The sequence below is a fragment of the Notamacropus eugenii genome, chromosome 4, assembly GCF_028372415.1.
Source record: "Notamacropus eugenii isolate mMacEug1 chromosome 4, mMacEug1.pri_v2, whole genome shotgun sequence".
Lineage (NCBI taxonomy): Eukaryota > Metazoa > Chordata > Mammalia > Diprotodontia > Macropodidae > Notamacropus > Notamacropus eugenii.
Window position 1 is genome coordinate 74284266 of NC_092875.1, and position 26886 is coordinate 74311151.

The 26886-nt window shown below is 38.1% G+C and overlaps 1 protein-coding gene across 6 annotated transcripts in view; it reads right to left on the reverse strand.

Moving 5' to 3' along the window:
• Positions 1-26886, reverse strand: part of RFX2 (regulatory factor X2) — a 182212-nt gene that overhangs the window by 34028 nt on the left and 121298 nt on the right. For 4 of the 6 annotated variants that reach the window (XM_072601941.1, XM_072601943.1, XM_072601944.1 and 1 more), the window contains 3 exons: positions 18369-18443; positions 7407-7588; positions 5697-5816 (listed from right to left, as the gene is read on the reverse strand). In XM_072601941.1, coding sequence (XP_072458042.1) covers positions 5697-5816; positions 7407-7588; positions 18369-18443 — 377 coding nt within the window. The remainder of the gene's footprint in view (positions 1-5696; positions 5817-7406; positions 7589-18368; positions 18444-26886) is intronic. The other 2 variants (XM_072601945.1, XM_072601942.1) reach the window with 1 other exon arrangement.

Consider the following 26886-nt stretch of genomic DNA (forward strand, 5'->3'; position numbering starts at 1 on the left):
GTATTATTGATTTGACTTTCTTTCCTCTTCTTAGCTAAAAGTTTTTAATGGCTTTTACTGGATTTTATTAGTTTCACCCCCCAAAAAAACAGCTTTTGGTTTAAGTTATCATTTCTGTGGGGTTTTTTTGCTTCTTGTTTATCTATTTCTCCTCTAATTTTTAATCTCTCCTCTGTTGTTGACTCCCTAGTTTTTTTTAAAAAATGCATATATTCAGTGTATTAATTCTGTCTTTTTCTATTTTGTTAGTGTATGTTTGTGGAGATACAATTTTTCCCCTGAGGAGTGCTTTAGCTATATCCTAGAAATTTTGACATGTTGTTTCATCACTATAATTTTCTTTCCTGTCATTATGAATTGTAGGATTTCGTTGTTAAGTCTCTATTTGGGTTTGTGTGTTTTCTATGTGGCATCAGTTATACTTAAGAACAAAAATTTGTACCCTTTTGTTAGAATCTCTAGTTCATTCTGAGTATTATAAGACTCCAACAAATGTTTCTTTTAAAGTTTACCTTACTTGTATTCACACTCTTTGTTTTTACATTACATCCATTTCTGAATATATCCCTCCCCAACAAGCCTATGCATCATAACAAAGATTTAAAAAGAAAAAAAAACAGTTCAGCCATACTAAGCAGCATATCATCTGAATCTGATAGTATGTGCCTATGATTTTCGAAGAAGGGAGGGAAATTCATTTTTAAAAATCTCTTCTTTGGTGCCAACCTTGTTGGTTATCTAGGTTTTCATAGTACTGTTCTCTCCTAGTTTTCCTCCTATCCACCTGCCCACTTCTTAGTTTCCTTTGCTCATACCCACTAACCAGTGGTATCCCTCAAGGTTCTTTCCTGGCTACTCTTCTCTTCTCCGTGCCCCATATACTTATCCTTCTGTCTTCTGACACCGCCAACACCTGGTGTAGGCTCCCATCACCTCACACTGGAACTATATACCATAGCCTGCTGATCCATCTCTTTGCCTTAGATCTCTCCATTCTCCACTCAGATGCCTAAATCATATTTCAGAAGTACAATTCTGACCCTTCCCCTTCAATAAACTCCTGTGGCCACCTATCACCTCCAGAATCACATATAAAATTCTGTGTTCCAAGTCCTTTACAACCTTTTCCCTTCCTATTTTTCCAGACTTCTTGCATTTTACCTTCTTCCCTGCCACTCCCTCTACTCTACAATCCAGCACTAGTGGTCCTCTTGCTATTTCTCACACTGAACATGCTCGTTCTCTAAACTCTGTGCTTTTTCATTAGCTATCCCCTCTGCCTGGAATGCTGTTCCTCTTCCCTCATCTCAACTTCCTGGTTTCCTGCAAGGCTTAGCAGAAATGCCAAATTTGGTTGTTCATTTCACCCCAAACTCTGCCCCCTCCACCACTCATTTCTTTTTTTCTGGTATGCTCTCCCCTGTATATAATAGACACACACATTTATATCTACAGGTATGTGTATGTATGTTATGTATATACATGTGTCTACGTGCACACACAAATTCTGGCATGTTGTCTCCTCTGTTAAAATATGAACGTCTTGAGGCCATAAACTGTTTTTACTGCCTTTGAATGCCCAGAACTTAGCACAGGGCCTGACACATAGTAAATACTTAATCAACCTAATTTTCAAGGAGTCTTGTATTGTTTTGTATCTCTACTAATACTCTTTCCAAATCTTTCCTCCATAGGTCTTATTTCTTTTCTAATTCTCTCCTCTCCATTTAATTTGCAAAATCATTTTAAAACTTTTAAAAAAGAAAAAAAAAACCTTGCTTCATTTATTTATTTTTTTTAAATGTTTAACAATCACTGCCATACAATTGAGATTTTATCCCCCCGCACCTACCCCCCATTACCCCGCTCCCTCCCCACGATTGCATACAATTCTGTATAGATTCTACATATACTTTCCTATTGAGTATATTTTCACTATAGTCATGCTATGTAGTCAGACTAAAATAAATGAAAGAAATCATATAACAAATCAAAACATGATACACAAAAACATACACATACACAAACATGATCTGCTACATTTTGCGAATGACTTCCATATTTCTTTCTCTGAGTGTGGAAGGCATTTTGCCTTAGAAAACCACCATTGGGATTTTTTTTTTTTAAGAAGTTCTTGCGTTATTACGAAATTCCAAGTCTACCAGAAAAAACTCTCGCACACTGCTTGCTTCATTTCTTCAAGGAATTCTAGTTGAACACGTGCCCAAACTGTGTTTTTCTTTTATGTCTTTCTTGTAGATGTTTTGGAGTAATTCTCTTCTTCAGTGTTTGTCTTTTGGATGTCCCAACACCATTATAGCTCTTTATACTGAGAGTCTATTTTTTGTTTGTTTGTTTATCTTCCAGACTTACTTTCTTACACAGACTTTGCATGTGTCTGGAGGGAAAATCTGAGCTGTGCTTTTCCTGCTTTGTGTTCTCCTGGATCTTGCTGCTTCTTTCTTCAGGTATTGAGCATTGAACTATTCAAGGATCTCAGGGCCAGCTCAGCCTGAGAATCTCTTAAGTTTTCAGTGTACCTGAAGTGGTCTGATCCAGAGCTAAGTCTGATTACTGCCTTCCTGGTCAGAACTTTGCATGCTCCTGAGATAGGTTGGAGTCTGAGGAACATAACTCTGGGCTTGCCTCTGAAGGTAAAGTGTTGTTGGACGCTTAACCACTGTTAGCTACTGGAAGGCTTCAGAGCAAGAGAAGTGCAGAGTCCCGTCAGTCCAAGCTCTTTGCCCTGATTATCCTGCTGTAGACTTCAAGCTGGGCTGGGGACTGGATCTGTGAACCCCATCTATCCATGCAGTCAGTCACACAGTTGCTAGTCCCTTCTGTGGCTGCCTATTGCTAAGTACAAAGCCTTGGACTGTGACCCTTCCTTGTCTTGTACTGCCACTCTTAGTATATACCAGTGGGTACTAGATCTATGGCCCAGCTCTGGGGGATGAGAAAGGGAACTGTCAGTTGGCACCTGTCCCTATTCCCTGCAATGTCACAGCATTCTGTACTGAATCTGATTTCTCACTTGTGTAGACAGATGCAGGCCCGCATTCAGTCCACATACTGGCAGCATCTATATGGTTCCCTCCTGGCTAAACCATATCTCTAGTATCCATAGGCCTCTCTATCCATCTTCCTATGCCACCTTTGACTGGAAAAATGACTCACTGATTGTTTTCTTGGATTTCCCACTCAGAACATACATAGTCTATTGTACTTTTTAGGTTTTTATGAAGTTGTTGGGATGGGGGGGCTGGATTTTACTCTTTTGCTCTGCCATCTCTGCTTACTTCAATCTGCATTAGTTTATGTCTTACTGTGTCTTTCTGAATTCTTCATATTCATTATTAAAATTTTTTTCAATTATCAAGCATTTATTTCTTGATATCCCACCTCCCCAGAAAAAAAGAAAAACAAAACCTTATAACAAATATACATAGTCAAACAAAACAAATTCCTCTAGTATCCATGTCCAAAAATATTTGTCTCATTTTGAAAATTCAGTTCATTAACTTTCTGTCAGGATATAGATAGCATTCTCTATCATAAGTCCTCTGGAATCATGGTCGTGTTCACTGTTTCTTACAGCACAGTAATACTCCATTAATTCTGGCTTAACCATTTGCCAATCAGTGGTCAGTGACTTTGTTTCCAGTTCTTTCTATCAATAAAAAGTGTGGCTGTGAATATGTATATACAACACCTTTCTGTCTTTGACCTGGAGAGTACATAAGCAGCAGTTTTTCATTATTCTTACAAATTCTCATGTTAGCTACCTGTTTACTTTGCAAATCTCTAACTCTTCAATTAAGAATACTGATAAAAATAACACCTGTGCCCCTAAGAATCAGGAAAGTCTTCAGGTTTTTTGACCAGGACTTCATAATTCTCTGCAATTATGTCTGATGACATCATTTGTCCCCACATGAATTGACAAAAGTGGATAGTGATTGTCAAATTGGATTGTTGTTAGGAGGCTATCTATCTCAATCTGGATACATGCCCCGAAGAGAGAAGAGATATCTCTGTCATTTATGTAAGTCTACAAATAGTCCTCTTCTTGAGTTCTTAAGATTATTTTCAGTATTACTTCCTTCCTTAAATTCTTATTTTTAAAAACTGAGATTGTATTTATCTTAATTATACTTATTTGATAACCTTGTGAAAGAAATTTGACAATTTACCCATATATACTGCTTTGTAGAACTCTCTTACACTGATTGTTGCAATAATAGCCTTCAAACTGGTCTGTTTCCTCCCAGTCCCTTTTTCTTCCAATCATTAATGCTGCTAGATTAATCTTCCTAAAGCACTTATCTAATTATCCTTTTCCCACTCAAAAATTTCAGTGACTTCCTGTTATCTGCAAAAAAGTACAAATTTCTCAGTAATGGTATTTACAACCCCCCATGATATCTCGACTTCTCTTTTGAACCCAATTCTCTACTATTCCCTGTATGTGTGCTACACACTGGTCAAATTAGATTAGTCATCCAATTCTTTGTTCTGTGCTTCTCTTCTTCATATCCCTAACTTTTCTCAAGCAGTTCTCTACAACTGGAATGGACGGCTCCATCTGTCAAAATCCAGTGCTTCCTTCAGGACTCACATCAAATGCCCCTTTCCTTTATGAGCTAAAAAGACTCTTTCTGTATTATGAACCCCATCAAAATTTGTGTGGTCCCTTCCTTCTCCAAATCTATGATCCTTTTTTATATAACTTATGAATCATAGATTTTAGAGCTAGAAGAGTCCTTCAAAGTCATCTAGTATCATGTCTTCATTATATAAAGAAGAAAACTGAGGCTCCGAAAGGTTAGGTCAGTAGCCCTAGGTCACACAGAGAGGTTAAGTGACTTACTAGTAAATGGCAGAGCAAGAAGATGAGTCCAGATTCTCTAGGCTCCAAATCTAGAACTCTTTCCACTACACCACAACATCCAGACAAAATGACCATATTTTACCTTGTTTGTATACTACTCTTCCCTCACAAGACTGTAAATTCTTTGAGAACAGGATAAGAACAAAATACTCCTGTATCACACACAGAGGGTGGCATAGGGCTTTGCACTAAGTATGTGCTCCAAAAATATTTGTTGAATTGATTGATACCATAATATTTTATGGTATTTCCCAACTAGATTGTAAAGCTTTTCTAAAGGCAAAGATTGCCCTCAAAGTTCCCTTGACTTTCTTGTATTGGTGCTCCCTGATATGTTTGCTTTGCATGAATATAATTTTAGGAAAAGTGAATTAATCATATCTTTGTAAAATAGGTTTTCTAAGAGTCTTATCTGTTAGAGATAAGAAAGTTGAAGGGTATATTGGTTAGAGGTTTATCTGTGTGTAACCTGCCTTGTACTCTCCCTTCTTGCTTCTAAGTCTGACACAGTCTTGATTCTTATTAACCTGCATCTAAACCAAAGAAAAAAAACAACAGTGTATCCTCCTTTTCTGTATTCCCATGGAGCCCAACACATACCTTGCACACACACACATAAACACACACACACCCCAAAAAAAACCTCTCAATAAATATTCAATTCTAAATATTTCTACTTCCTGGCCAATTTTCCAAGGAAGCAACAAAATCGTTTGAGTTTACCTAAAAGACATGTCAAGATAAAGCCGTACTTGGAACTGGTTCAGAGTCTTGGCTAGCAGAATAAGAAGGAATGGCCACTCACCTTTGCTTCTGATGTATCGGCTGCTGCCTCATTGCCATGTACTGTGTATCTTCCTGTAATCGATTCAGGGGCGAGTCTGGCTTTAGACGAATCCCATAATAATGATATTTGGAATTCCCCCTAGGAAGAAAACATTTACTATCCAGATATCTTCATTGTTTAAGTGAATTTCTGTCTGTTCATTAATAGATAAATGACAAGTAATAGTAATGATAATTTTTACATAGAGCTTTAAGATTTGCAAAGCACTTGACATATTAAAACCATAAAATTAGGAAGGGAGTGATATGCAGAGGCTATTTCCTCTATCCCTCTTGCCTCTAGTTAGGTTCAAACAAGCCATCCTTGATAGAATATATCTGCTATTTCTCCTATTCTTAAAATTATCTAAGGAATTCTAGAACCCTTCTCAGCAATGCATTGCTTATTTAATTCCCTAGTTGATTCAAGAAAAAGATAATGTCAAAGACATTTTAAACTATCTGACAAGTCAATTAAGTTAAAATTATCAACGTAAGAGATAAGGTTTATAAGAAGTAAAAAATCAAAATAAAGGTTAAATGTTTGAATATAGCAGGATACATACATGAACATATCAGTGTCATAGGAGTCCTGTCCCCCAGTTCCCTTCCCAAATGGGGCCCACTCTGAAAGCCAAAAGCAATGGAAAACAGGCCAAGCCTGGGGTCTCCTTGCTGCCAAAAATCCTCTTTGCATCATGGTGAACCAAGTATGTGTCCAATATAATACTGGAAACAAGGAAGAAAAAAAGGGAACCAAAACAAAACCCTAAAGTGTCACCTGGGAAGATGGAGGCAGGACACCCTTGAAAGACTCTGGTACTAGAACAGGACAAAGTGGGAGAAGCTGAGTGTGATGAAGCTGGGCAATGTGGAAGCAGTATCTTCTGCAGACTTCAATTGGATCATTTTTGTTACCACTTGATTTTTTTCCTTTTTTATAAACTTTCTTTTTCTAGTTCCTTCTTTTCCTATATCTTCCATGTTTTAGAGAAGTTATAAGTTTACGACAAGTTTGCTACAAGTTTAAGATGATAGCTATGCAAAGAAAGGCTTGCTTTTCTTCTTCAGGGATCTGTGATATCATCAGTTTGGCTATCTTGTCTTTGCTGATGCAGGAAATAGTCCCTTCATACCTCACAAAGTCACTAAGAGTCACTGTGCCTGAAAAAATTCTTCCTGCAGTGATTAACTGTTACGATGCTTCATCCAGGATGATCTTTAAACAACAGAATGCCAAGGCTGCTTGCTGGACCTATACCAGAAAACCCTGGACTATACCACTCATACCACTCTGAGGCATCAGAAGATGATGTCAGTAGAGGGGTTTGTGACTGTGATAATTAAAACCGTCCCCTGATCTCCTGTGACAGTGATTCAAAGAAAACCACAGGTGTTTAAAATCTAATACTTTGTGAATAAATACCAACATCCATTTTAGTTGTAATTCAGACAATAAGCAGATATACAGAATACTAATGATGGCTAACACCATCGCAGCTCTTGTTGCTAGCTTATGTAGTTCCTAGTCTGCTAATAAGTTTGAATCAAGAAGGGCTTAGCTCTAATTTGGGAAGAATATCCATGCAGGGATAGAAGCCTCACAGCTCCCAAGGCACCTGTCTGCATAAGGGAAAGAAGGAGTTGGAAGAAGTCAGATATATAGTCAGTCAAACTCCTTTGTACTAACCTTGTTCCCAACCTTCGAGTTCTCAGCCCCACAAACACAGACCGAATTAATTTTCCAAAGGAAGCAGCATTCACAGGATCTAGTTTGTGTTCCTGGCAGTGCCGAAGATAATGGTTGTAAAGAGAACTTCTTGGGAGGCTCACACCTTCAGCAGTTTCATAATTATCAAGGAGCCACTGGAGCTGAAGAAAAAATGTGTTGTATATATATAATTATTATTATTAAAAATACTAGAAATAATATTTAAGCAGTCCTATTTAAAATGTTTTGTTTTTGTTTAATTGCTAATAAACTTAATCAGGAAGTCCCTCTGTGGTGTGATCTACATTCAAAATACTCTAACAAGGATAATTAATAGTTTACCTAAATTTTTCTTCTTGAATTTGAATGAGAGCTAGCCATCAGGGTCTGTTCTCTATTCAATTACTTAAAAGGAAATTAAAGCCATATTTTTTGTAAAACCAGTACTTATAATCTTACTGGGATGAGTAAGTTCCAGTGCTAAAAGAACATAAAATACATAAAAAACATAAAAGAAACAAGGAAGATTAACAAGAACCTAATTATTTTGCTTCTTCTCTTAAATTCTTATTGCCTTTCCCAGTCTTCCTCAATGCTAGTGCCTTCTCTCAGAGATTATCTCCAATTTATCCATACTTATCTTGCTTTTACATAGTTCTTTACATTGTCTCCTTTATTAGAGTAGAGCTCCTTGAAGGCAGGGACCAGTTTGCCTTTGTATGTATCCCTAGGGTTTCGCATCTGTAGAGCCTGGTACATAGCAGGTGCTTAATAAAAATGTTTGTAAATGGAGCATGCCCAGAGTTCTTCAACTTTCATAGCCAAACTCCTAGAAAAAGCTGTCTCCACTACCTGCCTCCACACTCTCACCTCCAAGCAGCTAGGTGACACAATAGATAGAGTGCAGGGCCTGGAGTCAAAAAATCTAAGTTCAAATCCAGCCCCAGACACTGTATGAGCCTGGGTAAGTCACAGTTTTCTCAACTGTAATAGGGATCATGATAGCACCTATTTCCTAGAGTTACTATTAGGATCAAAAGACATAATATTTGTGAAGTGCTTGATACATTGCCTGGCACACAGTACGTGCTTAATAAATGCTCATTCCCTCTATTTCCTCCCTCCCCATCACTTCTCAGTCACTAACAGTCTGGCTTCTGACACTACCACTTGACTCAAACTGCTCTCTCCAAGGTCACTAATGACCTTTTGAGTGCTAAATCTAATGGTCTTTTCTTGATTCTTACTGTTCTTGACCTCTGCTGATCACCCCTTCCTTATGGTATGTTCTCTTGGTTTTTATAACTTAGCTCCATCATGATTTTCTTCCTACCTGTGAGATTATTCTTTGCTGGTCTCTTTTGCAGGTTCATAATTCATGTTCCACCCCATATGCACATATATTGTATGCCAGAGTCTCTGTCCTGGTCCCTCTCCTCTTCTCTCTCCTTAGTGATCTTATCATCTCTCATGGATTTATCCATGGATTATTTATCCATTTATCCATGGATTTATCTCTGTGATTTCTAAATCTAGATATCTAGCCCTTATGTGTCCTGAATTCCAGTCCCACATCTCCATCTGCTCCTAGAGATCACCATCTGGATGTCCTACATGCATTTCAAACTCAATGTACCCAAGCATAATTCCTTATTTTTCCACCTAAACACAACTTTCATTCTAACTACCCTTCTCCATTCAGGGTACCACCATTCTTTCAGTCACCTCAGTTTGTAAGCTAAGAGTTATCCTTGACTTTTTGCTCTCTTCCCTTAACCCCCATCCAATCAGTTGCCAAACTGTGTTAAGTCTATCTCCTTCATCTGTTTCACACTGACATTCTTTTGTCTATACCAACACTATGACCACCCCAGTCATGACCCTCATCACTTATCACTTGGACTACTGCATCTCCTTTCTAATTGACCTCCTCTATAATCCATCTTCCATATGCATTCCTAAATTGCAGGTGTGACCATCAGGGATGTGCTCTCTTCAAGCCTGGTGCAAGAAGCTTCAATGACTCCCTCTGCCCTTGGGATAAAATAGAAGCTTCTCAGCTTAGAGGCTTCAGCCTATCTTTCTAGGTAGATTATGTTATTTCCCCTTATGTGCTCTACACTCCAGCCAAACTGGCTGTTCTATCTCCCACCTCTGGGCCTTTGCACAAGCTGCTCCCCAAACCTGCAATATCCTCCCTCCTTACCTTTCAAGGCCCAGTTCAAGTGGCCTTTCTGGATGCCCCACTTTGTATATATCCTAAATGTACTTCTCTGTGAACATGGATATCTTACTTTTGTCTGAATTCCTAGCACTTAACAAAAGGCAGCAGATGGTGTTTAATAACTTCTTATTGGCTGATTATACTGCTTTACAGTTTTCAAATCCCCTTTCTATTCATTATCTCACTGGGGCTCTCAACATTCCTAATGAGGTAGATTAGGCAGGCAGACATTATTATTTCCATTTTACAGGTAAGAAAACTGAAATTTAAAGGTTAAGTGACTTATCCAAGGTCCCATGATTAATGAATGGTAGAGTTACGGTTAGAACCTAGACCTTTTGATTCTAAGTATCATACTATTTCCACAACAATGGGTATCTATTGCTTTTTTTTTAAGCAATGGCATAACTAGGTCAAAGAAATATCTTAAACTGATTATATTTTCTGGTAGTAGCGCAAGATGGACCACAAAAAAAGAAGTCATTGGAACATAAGGTGCATGGCAATTTTCAGCTAAGTTTTTCTGAGTGGGGCTGGACACAAAGTACATCATAACATGGCAGGTCAACCAGACAACTCCCAGAATAGTTTTCCACAAGAGAACTCTTACTGAATAATGACAATTAATATTTGTTTAATGCTGCTGCCTGTATGTAATTATAGAATGTCCACCAATGCAGGATCCTATTGATTTCAAGCTTCTCATTCATTTATATCAGCATTTGAACTCTGTGTAAGCTGAAACAAAAGTGTATTTCTTTAGGCATTGAATCCTTCAGTTAAAATTAAGTTTTGGATTAAATTTCCCATAAGAATAAGAGAATACTCACCACGCCCTCCACTAACACAACACCAATCACAGGGAGATTTAAAATTGATTCCTACCTTTGCTAAATGTAATCATTCAAATTATAATGCATAATGCTTTAAGGTTTTCAAAGCATTGTAAAGACTGTTTCATTTGAGCCTCCCACAAGCCTGTCTTAACCCCAGTCAACAGATAAGGAAACTGAAGCTCAAAGGTTAAATGACTTGCATGGTGGTCACAGAGCTAATAAATGTCAGAGACAAGATTTGAACCTGGGTCTTTCTCATTCCAAGTTCAGTACTCCCTCAGGATTCGATGGCCTCCACAAAGCTGGCTGGTCAGATTCCTTTGATCCTAGGTCCCTGAGCTATCTCCAAAGGGAGAAAAGGATAGGGTGAGAATGTGGATGTGTGAACTAGACCTGTGATTCCATTGACATAGAGAACTCCCAGGTGAGAAAACTTCTACCAGGGCAGATTAGCAACTTTTCTTCAGTGTATGGTTTAAAGAGCTGCTTAGAGCACAGCCAAGGTCAGAAGTTTTGCTTAAGGCCATATGGCAAGAATGGGTCAGAGGGAGGACATGAACTGAGAATGTCAGGGTTTTGAGGCCAGATTTCCAGCTATTATACCATGGCTCTTCAGGGTAAGAAGGAGTAGAAAAGGTAATGTTCACCTTACAGGCTGAGTGCCTGACAACTCTTTGAGGTTCCTAACCCCAAGTTCCTACCAAGCAACCCTGATGGTAGCTCCCATCACTATCTAGGCAGGTGGTCAGTCTTATCTTGTCAAAATGGGAAGAGAAGAAAGCCTTATAAACTAAGAAGGGAGTAAGAATTGACTATCCTTGTTCTCATCTCATCCTAGAAGACTAATAAGTCTAATTTTTGAACTTTTAAAAACATTTTCCCCCCTTCATTTTAAAAACACATTTTAAGGTTTTCTCCACTAAAATCTTACTCCAAGGTCACTTCTTAGCACGGAAGTGACCTTGGGATTCTCAGTAGCTATGCCAGCAGAGCACAGACTGTGGCAGATCTGAACAAAGCTAGAAAAGCCTGAAGTATAGGTCCAAGTCATGGATTCTGCCATCTAAAGACCAGATTAGTTACATGTAGAGAGGCTAACTACCAACAAGTTGGCCACTAGGCAATACAGTTTTCTGTCCACAGCAATTAGTGATTATCCCTCTGTGATTTGATGGGGTTGTGATCTGGTACATCAGTGGATATCATGAAATCATATATCTTTTGAAGTATTTTAATAAAGAGTAGGTCTATTTATTTCTATGCATATAAACTTTAAAATGACAGAATTTCTGCTTTATTAATTGGTGAATATTCAAAAAGGTAATATCTGAAACCGTACAAATCTGTATGTTCTAAACATATACGTCTCTGTTAAGTCTAATCAGTCTTTGACTGCAAGACCCTAGAAAGCAGGCATGATCCTGGCCTAAATCACTCTGAAAAGAGCCTCAAATGGTACATATGTATAAGCAGAAGCTTGATCAGTTCTTTATGATGATGGCAACAATCAGATGATAGAAACACAGACACTACTGTGAAGAACAGAAAGCACAAGATCACAGGAAGTAGAGAAAGGCTTTCAAACAAAAGAAAATTAAACAAGCAGAGCCAAGGGTATAAAAAACAAGTTGTGAAACCTATCACCAAAAGCCACGTGAATTATCATTGAAGTAACTGATTCAGAAACAAGAATTCAGTATCTTTGAGGAAAGGTAAAAAGAACTAGCATTATTTAACCTGTAAAAGGAAAAGCTAAGGGAAGGTGTTATTTAATCACACATTTCATGAAAGCCCTAGGTCTATCAATAACTGACTCATGGGGATAGGAGTTGGTTTGCCCCACAGCTCTAGAGTGAGAAAAGTGTCAGTTTAGCCACAGAACTCCCTTTCTAGCTGGGTGGTTACTGACCACTGAGACTTTATCAGGAAGGAGGTATTACTATAACTTTACTACTACCACCTCTCCTACCATGTCCACCACCACCCCATCATCACCACTACCACCACTATTACTACTGCTACTAACTTAATTAGGGCATGTATCAAGTAGGTTTTTGTGGACTAACCTGGGAAACTGTCCACAATTTATAATCTTATTTCTAGGGGAAAAATATGTAATATATTCAAAACCACTACAGAATTAGATCAAAATGAGCTTCTGAATACTTCCTAAAATTATAAATTGGAGACTATCTACAGAAGAACAAACATCTGGATAATCATGAGAAAAAAGCATCCCATATAAAGAAATTTTATTTATTCAGATAACTATTATCTCATTAAGCACTGAAATTATTTATATTAGCCATTTTTAATGAAAATCTTTCTAAATGTATATTTCTCAGAATTCTTAAACAGAGCATATTAAACATAATTTAATCCTGGCTTGATGAGTCATGATCATTATGAGAAACATTATTGCACTGGCCTATAATATGAATTTTAATGTAATATTGCTTAACCCTATACTAAATGACCACAAACTGTAGTGCTTTTTAAGTTCTTAGGTTCATTTTTTTTCATAGTTTTTCCTCTCTCTTAATGAAGGACAAGCTTTTGCCATTGTGGGGATGGCTAAAGTATAAATAGTGTGATGGTATTTTTGCAGTCCCTCCTTGTCCTAGAAATTCAGGATATAAAATCATTATCATTTGTAAAATTCTCGGGTGAGAAGTGAGTTACTGACATTAGAAACAATATTTAACAGGCAAATGCACCTATGAGGCCACTAGAGTTGATATCTGATTTTTACTAGTTACAAAGTCATTTAGTTACTCTGTACTTTTGGCTTCCTTCTCTTTAAAATAGGGATGATATTTGTTTCCTGACCTCACAATTGTGAGGATGTTGTGAGGAAAGCACTTTGCAAACAATTAAAAGGCATGCACTAAATGAGTTATTATTATTAGATCACCCTTTGATCGACTTCAGCATCTTGCTTAGAGACTAAACAGTATTCTAATAGACATAGTGCTGGACTTGGCAGCAGGCAAACTAGGTTCCAGTTGTTTCTCAGCTTTCTCCTTACTCTGTGTATAATTTGTGGTAAGTCCCTTCTCTGAATATCACTATCCTCTGCTGAAAATGAGAAGACTGCACTGAATGGTCTTTTGAGTACCTTCCAGCTCTAAATTTTATGATCCCTGCAGTGATTCCCAAATTGTATGCAGGAGTTGGGATTCCTTTGCTTCTCTGTTATTTACTCTGGTTTACCTGGGCAGCAATAAAAAGATCAGTGCTCATCTAGGGAAGTGCTTTCTTCTTAGTCTTAACTTGGAATAGGTCAGAGGCTATTTTAATAACTCCTCTCCACTTTCTAAGTTCAAAACAAAGTTCAAAATTACTTACTTTTACAATTCACCCAATCTGTACATTTTACTGAGAAAACAGAGCTCATTCATTATGAACTTCCTCTTCTCCCTCTTCTTTAAATCTCAAATCCCTGAATATCACCCCCATTCTTACCATCTGTTAACTCTAGTTTCTGATAAAAAGATGGCCCTTCTCATCAAGGTCCACACCTCTTCCTATCTTTTTTTGAGAGACAGCCTCCATAATCATCCTATTGGATCGTTCCTTTCTACTTGCTCCTTTCCTACTGCCTAGAAACATGCCCTGGCTTCTTCTGTCCTTAAAAGATGCTTACCTGACTTTACCATCCCCCCAAAATAGTGTTCTGCATCTCTCCTCCCTTTCACGATCAAACTCAGAAAAAATTGTCTATACGTGTTGCCTCGATTCCTCTCTTTTTACTTCTCAGATTCTGATAATCTGGCACCCAACCTCACTGAGGTTGCTCTCTCCAAAGATTCAATAATCTTTCATTGCCAAATCCAATTACTTTATCCCTACAAGCATCTGACACTGCTGACCATCCTCTCCTCCTAGACAATCACTCCTCTCTTGATTCCCCTTCCTCCGACCACTCCTTTTTCCATCTCTTGTATGCCACCCCCTAACTAGAGGAATATCCCAAGGCTCTGTCTTCTGAACTCCTCTCCCTATACTCACTCTCTTGACAACATCATCAACTCCCAGGTTAATAATAGGTTACTATAGGTTACTATACAAGTGACTCCTACATACATCCAGCAATTCTCTATCTCCTGAGTTCCAGTCCCAACATCATCAACAACTTAACAGACATTTCCAACTCATTCCACAAGCATCTCAAACACATATCCAAAACAAAACTCATTATCTTTCCCCCAAAATACACCCTTCTTCCTAATTTCCCTCACTATGTCAAAGGAAATACTAGCTTTCCATTTACCCAGGGCTGCAACCTTGGCATCATTCTCAACTTCTCATTCTCCCTCACTGAGTCTAATCAATAACCAAATCTTATGAATTTTTGCCCCTCTAATATCTATCACATTCATCCCCTTCTCTCAGAGACCCACATGGATACCACCCTACTTTAGGCCCTCATAACTTCTCACTTAGACTGTTGCAGTAGTTTCCTAATCACTCTCCCTGTGTCAAGTCCCTTCCCTCTCTAAACTATCCTCCACTCAGCCGCCAAAGTCCTTTTCCTTAACACAGTTCTCCCCTGCTTAATAAACTCCAGTACTCCCTATTATCTCCAAAACAAAATAAAAACTCCTCTGTTTGGCATTTAAAGCCCTTTACAACTTGGCTACAACCTACCTTTCCAGCTTTATTATCCATTATTCCCCTTCACACACTCCATAGACTGGCCAAACTTGTCTTACTGCTCTTTTTCAAACAGAACAGTTTATCTCCTATCTCTGTGCTTTTACAGAGGCTGTCCTCCAAGTCTAGAATGTACTCCCTCTGCAGAGGAAGTACCATCTTTTGGAATCCATTTCCTAAAAACTCAATTCAAATGCCACCTCCTACATGAGGTATTTCTTGACCCTCTCCCCCAGCTACTAACACTTCCCTATAAAATTATCTTGTATTTATTCTGATTTTTAATATCCTTAAATCTTGTTCTCCCACCCCAAAAATATAAGCTCCTTGAGATCAGGAATTATTTAATGTTTGTCTTTATATCTTCAGTGTCTGGCATATAGCAAGTGATCAATAACTTCTTATTGATAACTGACCTGGCACTAATCAACACACACAACCCATTTTCCAAAATCATGCTTAAGCATTACAGAAGTACACACTTCTGTATTAAGATACAGTCAGGGTTAGTTATGTGTGTATCTATGTGTTTGTTACTTGTGTCTTCATTTTTTCCATATTCATCCTGTCTTTCCCATTAAAGTGGCCCTATAAAAAAGTGTCATATATTTCTTGGTTTTCTTTCTCCAAACATATAAACACATATACATACTATACATGTATGTAATACACACATACCTACTTCCAGATTCTATTAATGTTGCTGACTGACAGAAATATATAGTTGGCAAACATTTAAGTGATTCCTCTGTGCCAGGCACTAAGTATGGTGCTAGATGCCAGAAAGGCAAATACAAAGGTGAAAGAAACCCCACTCTTAAGGAGCTGATAGTCTAATGAAGAAAACAATACATACATGTATAAGTGTATACAGAATATCTACCAAATGAGTACCAGGTAATTTAGAGATGGAGGGCACTGGCAGGTAAGGGAAGGTTGGAGATCAGGAAGGGCTTCATGGACAAGATGGTACCTCAGCTAAGTTTTGAAGACAGTCTATGAACCTGCCACCTTTTATTATTATGTTACTCTGAAAAGAAATTTTTGAGAGAGTATGTGTATGTCTAATTGCTTTTCAGCAACCTATCATGGTGGCTGGCTCTTCCTGCTACCTCTAGTTTTGAAGATTCTTTTTTAACCAGTGACTTGCACAGAGTAGACATTTAAGAAATGTTTGTTGAACTGAACTGAATTCTGGGTGGGGGACAAGGACGCCAAGAGACTCCCATAAACCCAATTCACCTCACCTGCTGTGGCTGCATTTTCTATGCCTGAAGAACCTGTAGCACTCAGGAGTGTGGGGGCAAAGGAGCTGGGGGACTGGCTATGGTATTTAATTTCCCATATTTACAAAAGATCTTTATTCACAACACTAAGCCAAGATGCTAACACTAGCAAGTTAGCACCAGTATCTAAAGAACTGTGGGCTCTTGAAATGCAGACTAAGCAACTAAAAACATGGGTATGAAGCACTTGAATAGGTGCTAATAACTATTTGCCTTTTATGACATACTCCTCTCCTATATACTTTTGTCACTTTAAAAAAATCCAAGTTTACTTAATAGTGATATAGTTTTAAGCCTCTCTACTTCTGTAATTTCTTTTTACTTCTAAGTCATGAAAACAAAAACACACAAAACTCCCAAGCCCTATTCAATATATACTTCATGGGCGAAGAAAAATCTACAACAGAGTACTGGCAAGAAAACAGAACAAATTTAACCAGGGAAAGGCTAAACACAAGAGGCAAACTTGTAGAGAAATAATCAAAGAAAGCTTTGCTTCAAAAGAAAAAAGTTAGACAATCATAAGCATCATTTGTATTCCGGGAGACAAGAGAATAAATGTATTTTGTCATAGACACTTTAATTTTTAGTGGACACACCTGGCCTGTCTATTTTTTTGGATGCTACTACAGAACTTCCCCTAATTCTTCCCAGAACAGTCATGTTGTGTAAGCACCTTACATGGATAATTACCAAAATGACATAGTAAAGTGCTGCTGGAAGAATTCTAGGAAGTGTCGACTATAGTACATGTATTCCTTGTTTCACAGTATAATTTGATTTTTCTATCTGTATTTTCAAATTAGGACTTCAAGAATAACCCTGAAATAGAAGGAAGACTTTTTTACCCCGCTGAGGGTAATTTATAATGACCACACATAGCTACAGCTATTGCATAACTATGGTGATAGGGTAAGATCGAGTGCAGCTTGGAAGGTGGGGAATGAGTCAGGGCCAAGAGCTTTCTGACTCAGAACTACTTTTGAGCTACAACAGCACAGCTTGATTTGAGGCTGAAACCTGTGAAGGCCAGGTAGGCTCCCAACTCTCAAGGCTCCAACATTTCCATGATGATTGAAGCACATAAACACTTACCCTCCTGAGTACAGTTATGTTCTAGGAACTTGTATCCAAGTTTATATTCAGGCCTCTGATCCCACAGCCTTCCTAACTTGTCAGCTATCACTCAGTTTCTAATCTAATAGGTTCCTTTCTCATCTCTAGCAATGACACCAAACAGTGTGTTATATTTTGCCCAGGATACCAGAATTCAAGCTGAAGACCGGCTCTAAATGAACAATGCAGACTGAGGTGACTATTTTTGTTTTAAAGGACAGAAAATGATTGATTATTCCTTGTAAGGAGACATTTTCCCACAGAGCAACAAATCAGAATCCACTGTAACCTCAATGGCCTGTCATTCTGCTAAAATGAACTTCCCAACCGTATACACATGGTCTAGTTCCAAAAACTTGGTAGAACCCGAGGCCAATGTAATGGAGAATGAAGCCTTCCCCAACTTAACCTTAAAGAGAAAGTCTCTTAGTAAGTTATCTATTCTAGTAACATCTAGTTCACGTTTTTGCTAAGCAAGAGACAATTCAAATTCACTTCACAGTGTATTCTGATAGCACTTCTGAAAACAACACAAAAATGTTAAAAATGAGAGAAGCTAACCAAACTTTCCAACATACTTATCAAGAAATGTGCAATATTCCCCTACAAGATTTGAGAAATGATAGTAGAATAAAAAATATTCTCAAGGTTTTAATAAAAACTAGTTAGGATAAAATTTGGCCAAACAAATTTCTTTTGAAAAGTCATCTCAGAAAAATGAGACTACTGCAGCTAAGGGGGCTGCTCGTTCATTGGTTTTTAACGTGTCTATGAATGCTATTTGCAAAGTAGGGACAGATTGTAAAGTTAGACATTAACTTACATGGCTGTTGAGTAAACTGCTTTTGTGTGATGTAATCCCTTCATTTTTTTGTAGGTTTTCAATCGCCATTTCAAGCTAAAGAAAATGTGTGCAGGAGAACAAAATAAAATGGAAAAAAAAAAAAGGAAATCAGAGAGTTAGCATCAGCCAAGATTTGTTTTTATTAATATCCAAATTATGATTAATGCTTCCTATCAAAAAAGATTTGTGACATAAGGCAGGTAAATGAGACACAGTATTTATGAAATGAAGCTGTAGCAAAGATGTTATTTCACAACATGCAAAGGAACCAAAGGAGCCTTTCAAATATAAAGCAGCCCAATGAGGTCTGGTGCTTTAGCCTTGCTGGGTTTGAATGATCATGAGCCGTGCACAGTGAGCACAAGTGTTCACTCCCATCAGCACAACTTCCCCCGCAGCAAAGAAAGCCCGATGTCACCTGCTCCCAAGCACTTAGCTCTCTGTCCACAAGCATCGTCCACCCACAACATTCAAGCAGAGTTCTAGGGAACATGAAGAGATACGCAGGAAATCACACTATCTCCCAACCTTCCAGAATTCTTTAAGCTCACAGGGAACTGTACACCAGGTCAATATAAGGATGCCTATACATGCCTACCAGCTGAATGCAAACATTATTGAACAAAGAAAAGAAGTGTGGGAGGCCATGGGGTGAAGGAAACACCCTGATGGAGCTAGTAAGCTTTGAGCTGAGTCCTAGTGAAGGGAACATACCCAGAAAGAGGAATGAAAGGAATGCTTTGACAAGCTAGTCGACCAGGAAAAGCTAAGGGACGGTCAGCATTGTAGACAGTATTGGGACATTTTCTTTACCCTAGCTGAAGTGCTAATATTAAAGAGGAAACCCCCAGGAGACTTCTAAATCCATCCCCAACAGTATTCACATACATATAGTCTACAACGTCAACAATGCATAGTACTCTACTAAATATTAAAGGAGACACAAAGCCTAGATAAAATGTGGTCCCTTAACTTCATGTAGCTTATAGTAGAAAACAGGTAGCATTACAGATAGAGCACCAGCTGTAGAGTCAGGAAGAGCTAAGTTCAAATCCTGCCTCGGACATGTGTGACTTTGGACAAAGTCACCTGCCTTTATTTGCCTCATTTTCCTCATCTGTAAAATGGGTATAATAATAGCATTAGCAAAGTACATCATAGAATACTCTGATTAATCTTAAAATTTTATAGGATTGGTAATTGTGACAACTATGTAGTCAAAGGGGTCATTCCTTGACTCACTTCTTAAAGAGTCCTATTCACTGAAATCAAAGTAAGAACCTGAAAAGATCTTAGCCTAAAAGGGCCAGTGTCTTCCACTGCATCCTGGGCCATCTCCAGTCGTCCTGGTGAATATCTGCCCACTGGATCCAGATGACTCAGAGAAGAAAGTGAGGCTGGTGACCTTGCACAGCCCTCCCTCACTCAAATCAAAGTCAACTGCAAGTCATGTCATCATCTCCCTAATGCCATGGCCCTCTTCAGGATCGAAGGACAAACACAACAACAATAATAGCACCTACCTCACAGGGTGGTTGAGAGGATAAAATCAAATAACTCTCATAAAGCACTTTGCAAATCTTAAGGTACTATCTAAATACAAGCTATTATTATTCTTATATGATGAAAAGTACAAAAGGAAATGTTGCCAACTAAGGGGAATCAGCAAAGGCTTGGTACAGGAGGTGGCCTTTGAGTACAGCTTTAAAGGATGGGTAGGAATTCAATGGACCAGGTGGGGAGGAATAACATTCCAGGCACAAGGAATAACATTTTCCTCTGAAATTACCTTCCCTCTACTCTGTATAGTTTATATATACAGAATTATGTACATGTGGCCTCCCCCATTAGAAAGTTACTGAGCTTTTGTTTTTCTTTGTGTCCCCATTTGAGTACAGGGCCTGGCACACAACAAGCACTCAATAAATGATTTCTGTTGATTGATAATATGATAATAGTAATAATAAAGTTTATCCTTTAATAGAACATAAGCATCAGAGGGCAAAACCTTGCTTCCATTTTGTCTGCATCTCCAGTTCCTATAAAAATGCCCTTGACACACAGCATGCACTTAGTAAAAAACTTATGGTGCAGTAGATGGAGTGCTGAGGCTCAAGTCTGAAAGATCTGAGTTCGAATACAGTCTACACCACTTCCTGCATGACCCTACTGGGCCAAGTCATTTAACCTTTTTGCCTGAGTTTTCTCAACTATAAAATGGAGATGATAGTAGCACCCACCTCCTGGGGTTGTGATGAGGATAAATGACATCACATTTGTAAAGTGCTTAGTACAGTGCATGGCACACAGAAGTAGGAGCTTAATAAATGCCCCTTTGGTACCTTATTTGGCAGGCAACAAGAAGTCTCCTTCAGGTGGGATAAGGCCTGACTGGGCAACATATCAAATTCTGATTTGGATGTCCAGGAGGAAGACAAGGTAGTAATATCTTTCCCTAACCAGTCTGCCACTCTGATTCCAGGAAATTAGGAATGGATACTGACTCCATACCTCCATACTCTAAATTTAGGCAAAGGAGGCAGTTCCCTAAAGATTAAAAAAAAAAACAAAACATCATAGGGTTTGGTAGTTCTGCTCTATAAACTCTAGCCAATGAAATAAGTATTAACTTTGTTCCTACACCCTGTGTTAAACATTGGTAATCCCAAACTCCTCTCAAGCACCATCATTCCCAAATCAGCCAGAACAGGAGTGGAGAACCCATGGCATTAAGGCCACGTGTGACTCTCTAGGTCCTCAAGTGTGGCCCTTTGACTAAATCCAAACTTCACAAACAAATAAGGAAGTCTGAAGTCACCTCTGTAGCTTTGGGCAGCCCAATGTAAGACTCAGGGAACAAACTTCTTCAGTTCGGAAAGCCCAAACTTGGCTCAACCGACTGTTGGGCTGACCTTTGGATAGGGCAGATCTTACTTCCTTTAGTGTACATCATATAGATACCCTGGACAGAAAGCTATGAAGCAATTTAAAGGCAGCATTCCACATAAAGCAAGAAACCAAGAAAGATTTAAATAACGCACAACCCTAGAACTTAGTCAATTTAATAAAACAGCTGATATTTATATAGTACTTCATGTCATTTTACATGTGTACATGTATGTCCACATGTACACCACATGTGTGCATGTGTGCATTATATATCTTATTTAATCCTCAAAAGAGAGTACTGGGTATATACTAATGTGATTACAGCCACACACTTATTTAGTGTCTACTACTACATGGAGAATACTATACTGGGTACAGCAGGAGATAAAAAGTTTTTGACCCTGTCCCACCAAATTTAGATGGGTAGAGGGAGAAACAAATACACATAAAATACTGTAATGACTCATAAATACATTTTTACCAACGTTAAATGTGGTCCCTTAACTTCATGAAGCTTATAGTAGGAAATAGGTAGCATTATAGATAGAGCACCAGTTGTAAAGTCAGGAAGACGTAAATTCAAATCCTGCCTCAGACATTGTGTGACCTTGGACAAAGTCACTGATGCCTTTGTTAGGAGGTAAAATAAAGTGAGAGGTCTAAACAGGAAGGGTATTACCAATGAAGTGGGAACATGTAATCAAATAGGGCTTTGTGAAGGAGACAGCATTTGAATTGGGTTTACAGTTTAATATGGGAATATGATCTTAAAGTGAGTAGGAAACAGAGGAAGATAAAGAGAGTAATGATTCCCTCTAGAGTCCTGGCTTTATGCCAGACAATGGATTTAACCAAACAGATAGGAAAGGAAGAAAATAACTTATTTCTAGAATATTTCAGAATGTCTGTGAGATTCCAGGAAGCTAAGAAGTTTAAGGACAAGATCAGAGGCTAAGGCTACCACTTCCTCTGGCTCTTGCTCAAAAATCCTAGTAAAAAGATAAACAGGCAACACTGAGACCAAAATGAGCATAAGCTTTTTTGGTAGTCAATGGAATTTCACAGTGACCATGTAGAAATTAAGCATTGTTCAAGGTAAAAGACCACAAAGAGAATGGTGATATATCCGAAGACAAATCTAAAAAGAATCTAAATCTAAAATCTCTTATTTAAGAAGTGTGCCTACCATTCCATAATTCAGTAGAGGGAGCCAAACTCCACTACATACCAATTATTGCACAAGTATCTCAGATCATAACAGTCTGATGAGGAGTAAGTAGGGGGCCCAAAGGTGTCCATCTTTGACTCCTGGATGGGACTCTGACCATTCCTACTTCACAACAGCTAGTATTCTTACAAAGCATCTTCTGTCAACATTACAATGAAGAACAACTAAAACCTTTTCTGAAGAACTAACTAGCTTGAGTTTGTGGTCTTAAATGATACTAATAATGAACTGCAATGTAATTATGTACAAAACAATCGGAAATGAACAAACTATTTCTGCGTTTTATGTCACTTGATTCTCGTCAATTGGTTGTTGCAAACAGCCACATGGCAGAGGTGGGAACAAATTTGGGAAAACAAATAACTTTCTCATTAGTAGCTCTGAATTTGTCTACTTGACCCACATAGACTCACATAGTTCTAACAGGAGAAAGGATTTCTATTGTGGATGTACAGAGTCCTTGGTAAAATCTTTTGATATGCAGTTACCACAATTGAAATATAACCTTTATTTTAGGCTTAATAGAACTATTCATACTTTTTGTCAGTTTTTTTTAATATTTTACACACAAAATAATGTAATGAATTATCAAGAAATAATTCTTAAATGTCAAAAATGGTACACACAAAAGTCACATAACCATGTGAACTTGGGCATTTTGTGAACTCTTTACATTTCTGGGCCTAATTTCCTCATCTGTAAAATTGGCAAGGGGGAGGGAGAGTTCTCTGATATTTTGTAGGGGGCTGAAAGCCTGGTTAGAAGAAATGGCAAATGAAGCGGGGGAAGAGTAGTCTAAAAAGTAGAATAATAATTTGAATTAAAAAAAGAACCTGAACGTTAGTATCAGCAAAAGGCAATATTATAAACAAGAAACTTACAAATAAAAACTATTGTATGCAGAAAAAAGTTAGGGGAATATGTAGAATTCACTTAGATTTAATATATTATTAACTTGGCAAAACTTTTATAAAATACCTGTCTAAACTTTAAAGGGAGTATATTCAGAATTGCTGAATTTGGCAAGGAGAAATTTTAGAAGATACAAAAGTAGAGAACTCTATTAAATGAAGCTTTATGTACTGTATGAGATCAATTGATCATGAGATCAAAAGATCATTTGGGAAGGCAGTAGAAACAGTATAGCCAAGTTCCCCTCTACAGAACTCCTCCAAGCAGGCCTAGAAAATGCATCAGACCGAATCCTGATGGGGAAGTTCAGAAAAATGTCACAGCGACTCATTTATCCAGGCCAGGTTAGCATAAGGAGATAAATGGAGAGGTCTGCTGTCACTGAATGGGTTGGGCCAGGAGCAAACTCCACCAGCACTCCAGCATCCAGGGAGTGGCTGTGTACTAAGGTACTGCAATAGAGACAGATGCAAAATGGCAGACCACTACCCAGTTCTGGATCACAGAGTATGGGTGGACTTAGAAGGAAACCCGCACAGGAAATGGTGTCCTCAGGTAGGGACACCCTGGGCAGTGTACTGATAAAGAAGGAAGTTCAGAAGCAAGCACCAATAGTGTGGTTTGGACCTCAGGAACGCAGCAATGGATCTCAGTTCCAACTAACTATCCCAGGGCAGAATCAGGGCAGAAATCCCGGACTAAAACAGAACTAAAAACTCAGAACCAACAGAACTTTCAAGCTGGCTAATAATAGGGGCTGAGTCCAACAGTATTCTAATGTTATTCAGACCAAAATCCAGGTTAGGAACTTGCAAAAGTTCAAACTAGGGGGCAGCAATCAAACTTTGTCCTAGATCAAATGACTTTGGGAACACCAAAAGCTTGAAGGTCCCCACTCGGAGATCCTAGAATAACAACACTCAGTGATCCAAGAAAGCAGCAACAGCACCAACCCAGACCTAGACTTCTCCAAAAGAGAAGAAGAACTCAGGCCTAATTTCAAGCCCAAAGTCAGGAAGCAGAGTGGAAGAGTGGTGAAAAAAAAAAAAAAGATCTCCGCCATAATGAGCTATCATCATGGCAGTGAATGGAAAGAGGAAGAAAGAGGAATACATAGGGGATGGAGCATGGGAAGTAAAAGGGAAGGTTAGAGAAAACTGCCTCCCATAATCAAGGTGTGCAAGTAGACATCTATACAAGCAAGGAGGAGGAGTGGGGAAAAACAGATGACATTTCAACTTCTCAAAGGAAAAGAAGACACTCACACACATGCATGCGTACATTTTGCAGTATTTTGCTCTAAGGATATACAAAAACATTTATAGCTCTTTTTAGAGTGGCAAAGAATAGGAACATAAGGGGATATCCCATAAACTGGGGAATGAATGAACAAGTTACAGCATGTGAATGTGTTGGGATATGATTATACCATAAGAAACGATGGAGATGGTTTCAGGAAAATAGAGTAAGACACATGAGCCGATGTGGAGTGAACAGAACCGGAAGAACAAGAATTATCTTGCTTTTTTTTTTTAAACATGACTAATACGGAAATGTTTTGCTCGACTTCATGTGTATAAGGGTTATCATATTTCCTGCCTTCTCAGTGGGTGGGAGGAAGGGAGAGAATTGGGAACTCAAACTTAAAAAAAAAAAAAAGAATGTTAAAAAATAGCAATGTGACAAAGTAGATTGAGTCCTGGGCCCAAGGTCACTAAGACCTGGCTTCTAATTCCACCTCTAACACTTCATAAGCTGACCATGCTCCAATTACTTAACCTCTCCTTAGGTTTTTGATCTGTAAAACAGGGATTACAATAATGTTTATAGTACCTGTATCTGAAAGTGTCATATGACATCATGCATGAAAAGCCCTTTGTAAATTTTCAAGTGCTCTTTAAGATTTTTAGAGTAGGGATATAAATATTTATTGATTTAAATAAACTAAGTACTTCTTATTTGTTAGCTAATAACTGGACCAGAAATTAGCTTTCAAAGTTTGGGATTTTAGGGGCAGAGCGATGGAGTAGTCAGATGGTGACCCCAGAACTGACCTTTGACTTCAATACAATAATGCCCTCCTGACCCTTCACAAAACAACCCGCTACTAAGCCCTACAACACCACATAAAGCAGAAGGTTCAGTGACTTTTGTATTCTACATGTCTCAAGCATCCTAGGATGTGCATTTTATGTTGGCTTATTTTTTTTAAATCACAGTATGACACTGATCAATCATGTTCACCTTTTGGCTCCCTGTGATCCTTGGGTCCTCTAGTCAACTTATTTGTATGTAACTATCTTATTTCCTCGGTCTACCAAGCTGTCCCACATCCCTGAGCTGACTATTAATTCAAATTATATTTCCTTTGTGGATCTATCTCTCTATTCCTTCCTCTTCTGCACTAGTTAAGTCTAATTTAAGTCTCTTATATTGCCATGAAATAGAAGAAGATGGCAGAGGCTGCTAGACTAAATTTATTATACTTCATAAAATCTCATATAATTGGCTAGTAAAAAAAGAAATCGGACCAACAATTAGCGTTTTGATTTTCAACTTAAATCTATAACATATATTAACTATTGACTCTGGTTAAGTCACTTCACTCTAGACAGCTTGAAGATTATAAATTGAAGAAAAGATGCCTTCCTACATTAGGAGAGGAGGTTTCCTCAACCAAGAGTTCCCTAAACCAATGAAAGCGAAAGTCTACTCCCTATCATTTTGACTTAAACGGGACATTTTGGCAGATATGAGGGCACATGTACTTAATTTTCTGTGAGAAAGGCTTTTATTTCATGGGAGCTAACGTCATAGTGAAGGATATAGACCAATATAGGAGTCAGATAAACTTCTAAGAAACAATTCCGCCCCCTTAGATCATTGAGAAGTCTAGGCCCTCTAATAATTTCCTTTCAATGGACACTAGGAAAAAATTTAATGCGAATCTTATAAAAAAAATCAAAAAATAAAGTTATTTATCCAAAATAATTTTTTTAAAATAACATTCAGAATTTCATCCTTAAAAATGTTAGTCTTAGTAAACAAAAAGGTTTTGTGACCTCCCAAACTATGTGATTTCACAAGTGATCATTTATGTTTCATCACTAAGACTTTTCTTTAAGGCAAAGGAGTAGGTTTCCTGATCTCTTAGAAGTGAAGGTCTTTACAACTCTGAAATGACAAATGCTGGAGGGGATGAGGGAAAATAGGTCTATTAATGAACTGCTGGTGGAGTAGTGAATTGGTCCAACCATTCTGTAAAACAATTCAGAACTGGGCATACCCTTTGACCCAACAATACCACTACCAGATCTGTATTCCAAAAAGATCAAAGAAAAAGGACCTATATGTACAAAAGTATTTAAAGCAGTTCTTTTTTTGTGGTAGCAAAGAATTGGAAATCAAAGGGATATTCATCAATTGGGGCTGAATAAGTTGTGACATATGATCATGTTGAAATACAAT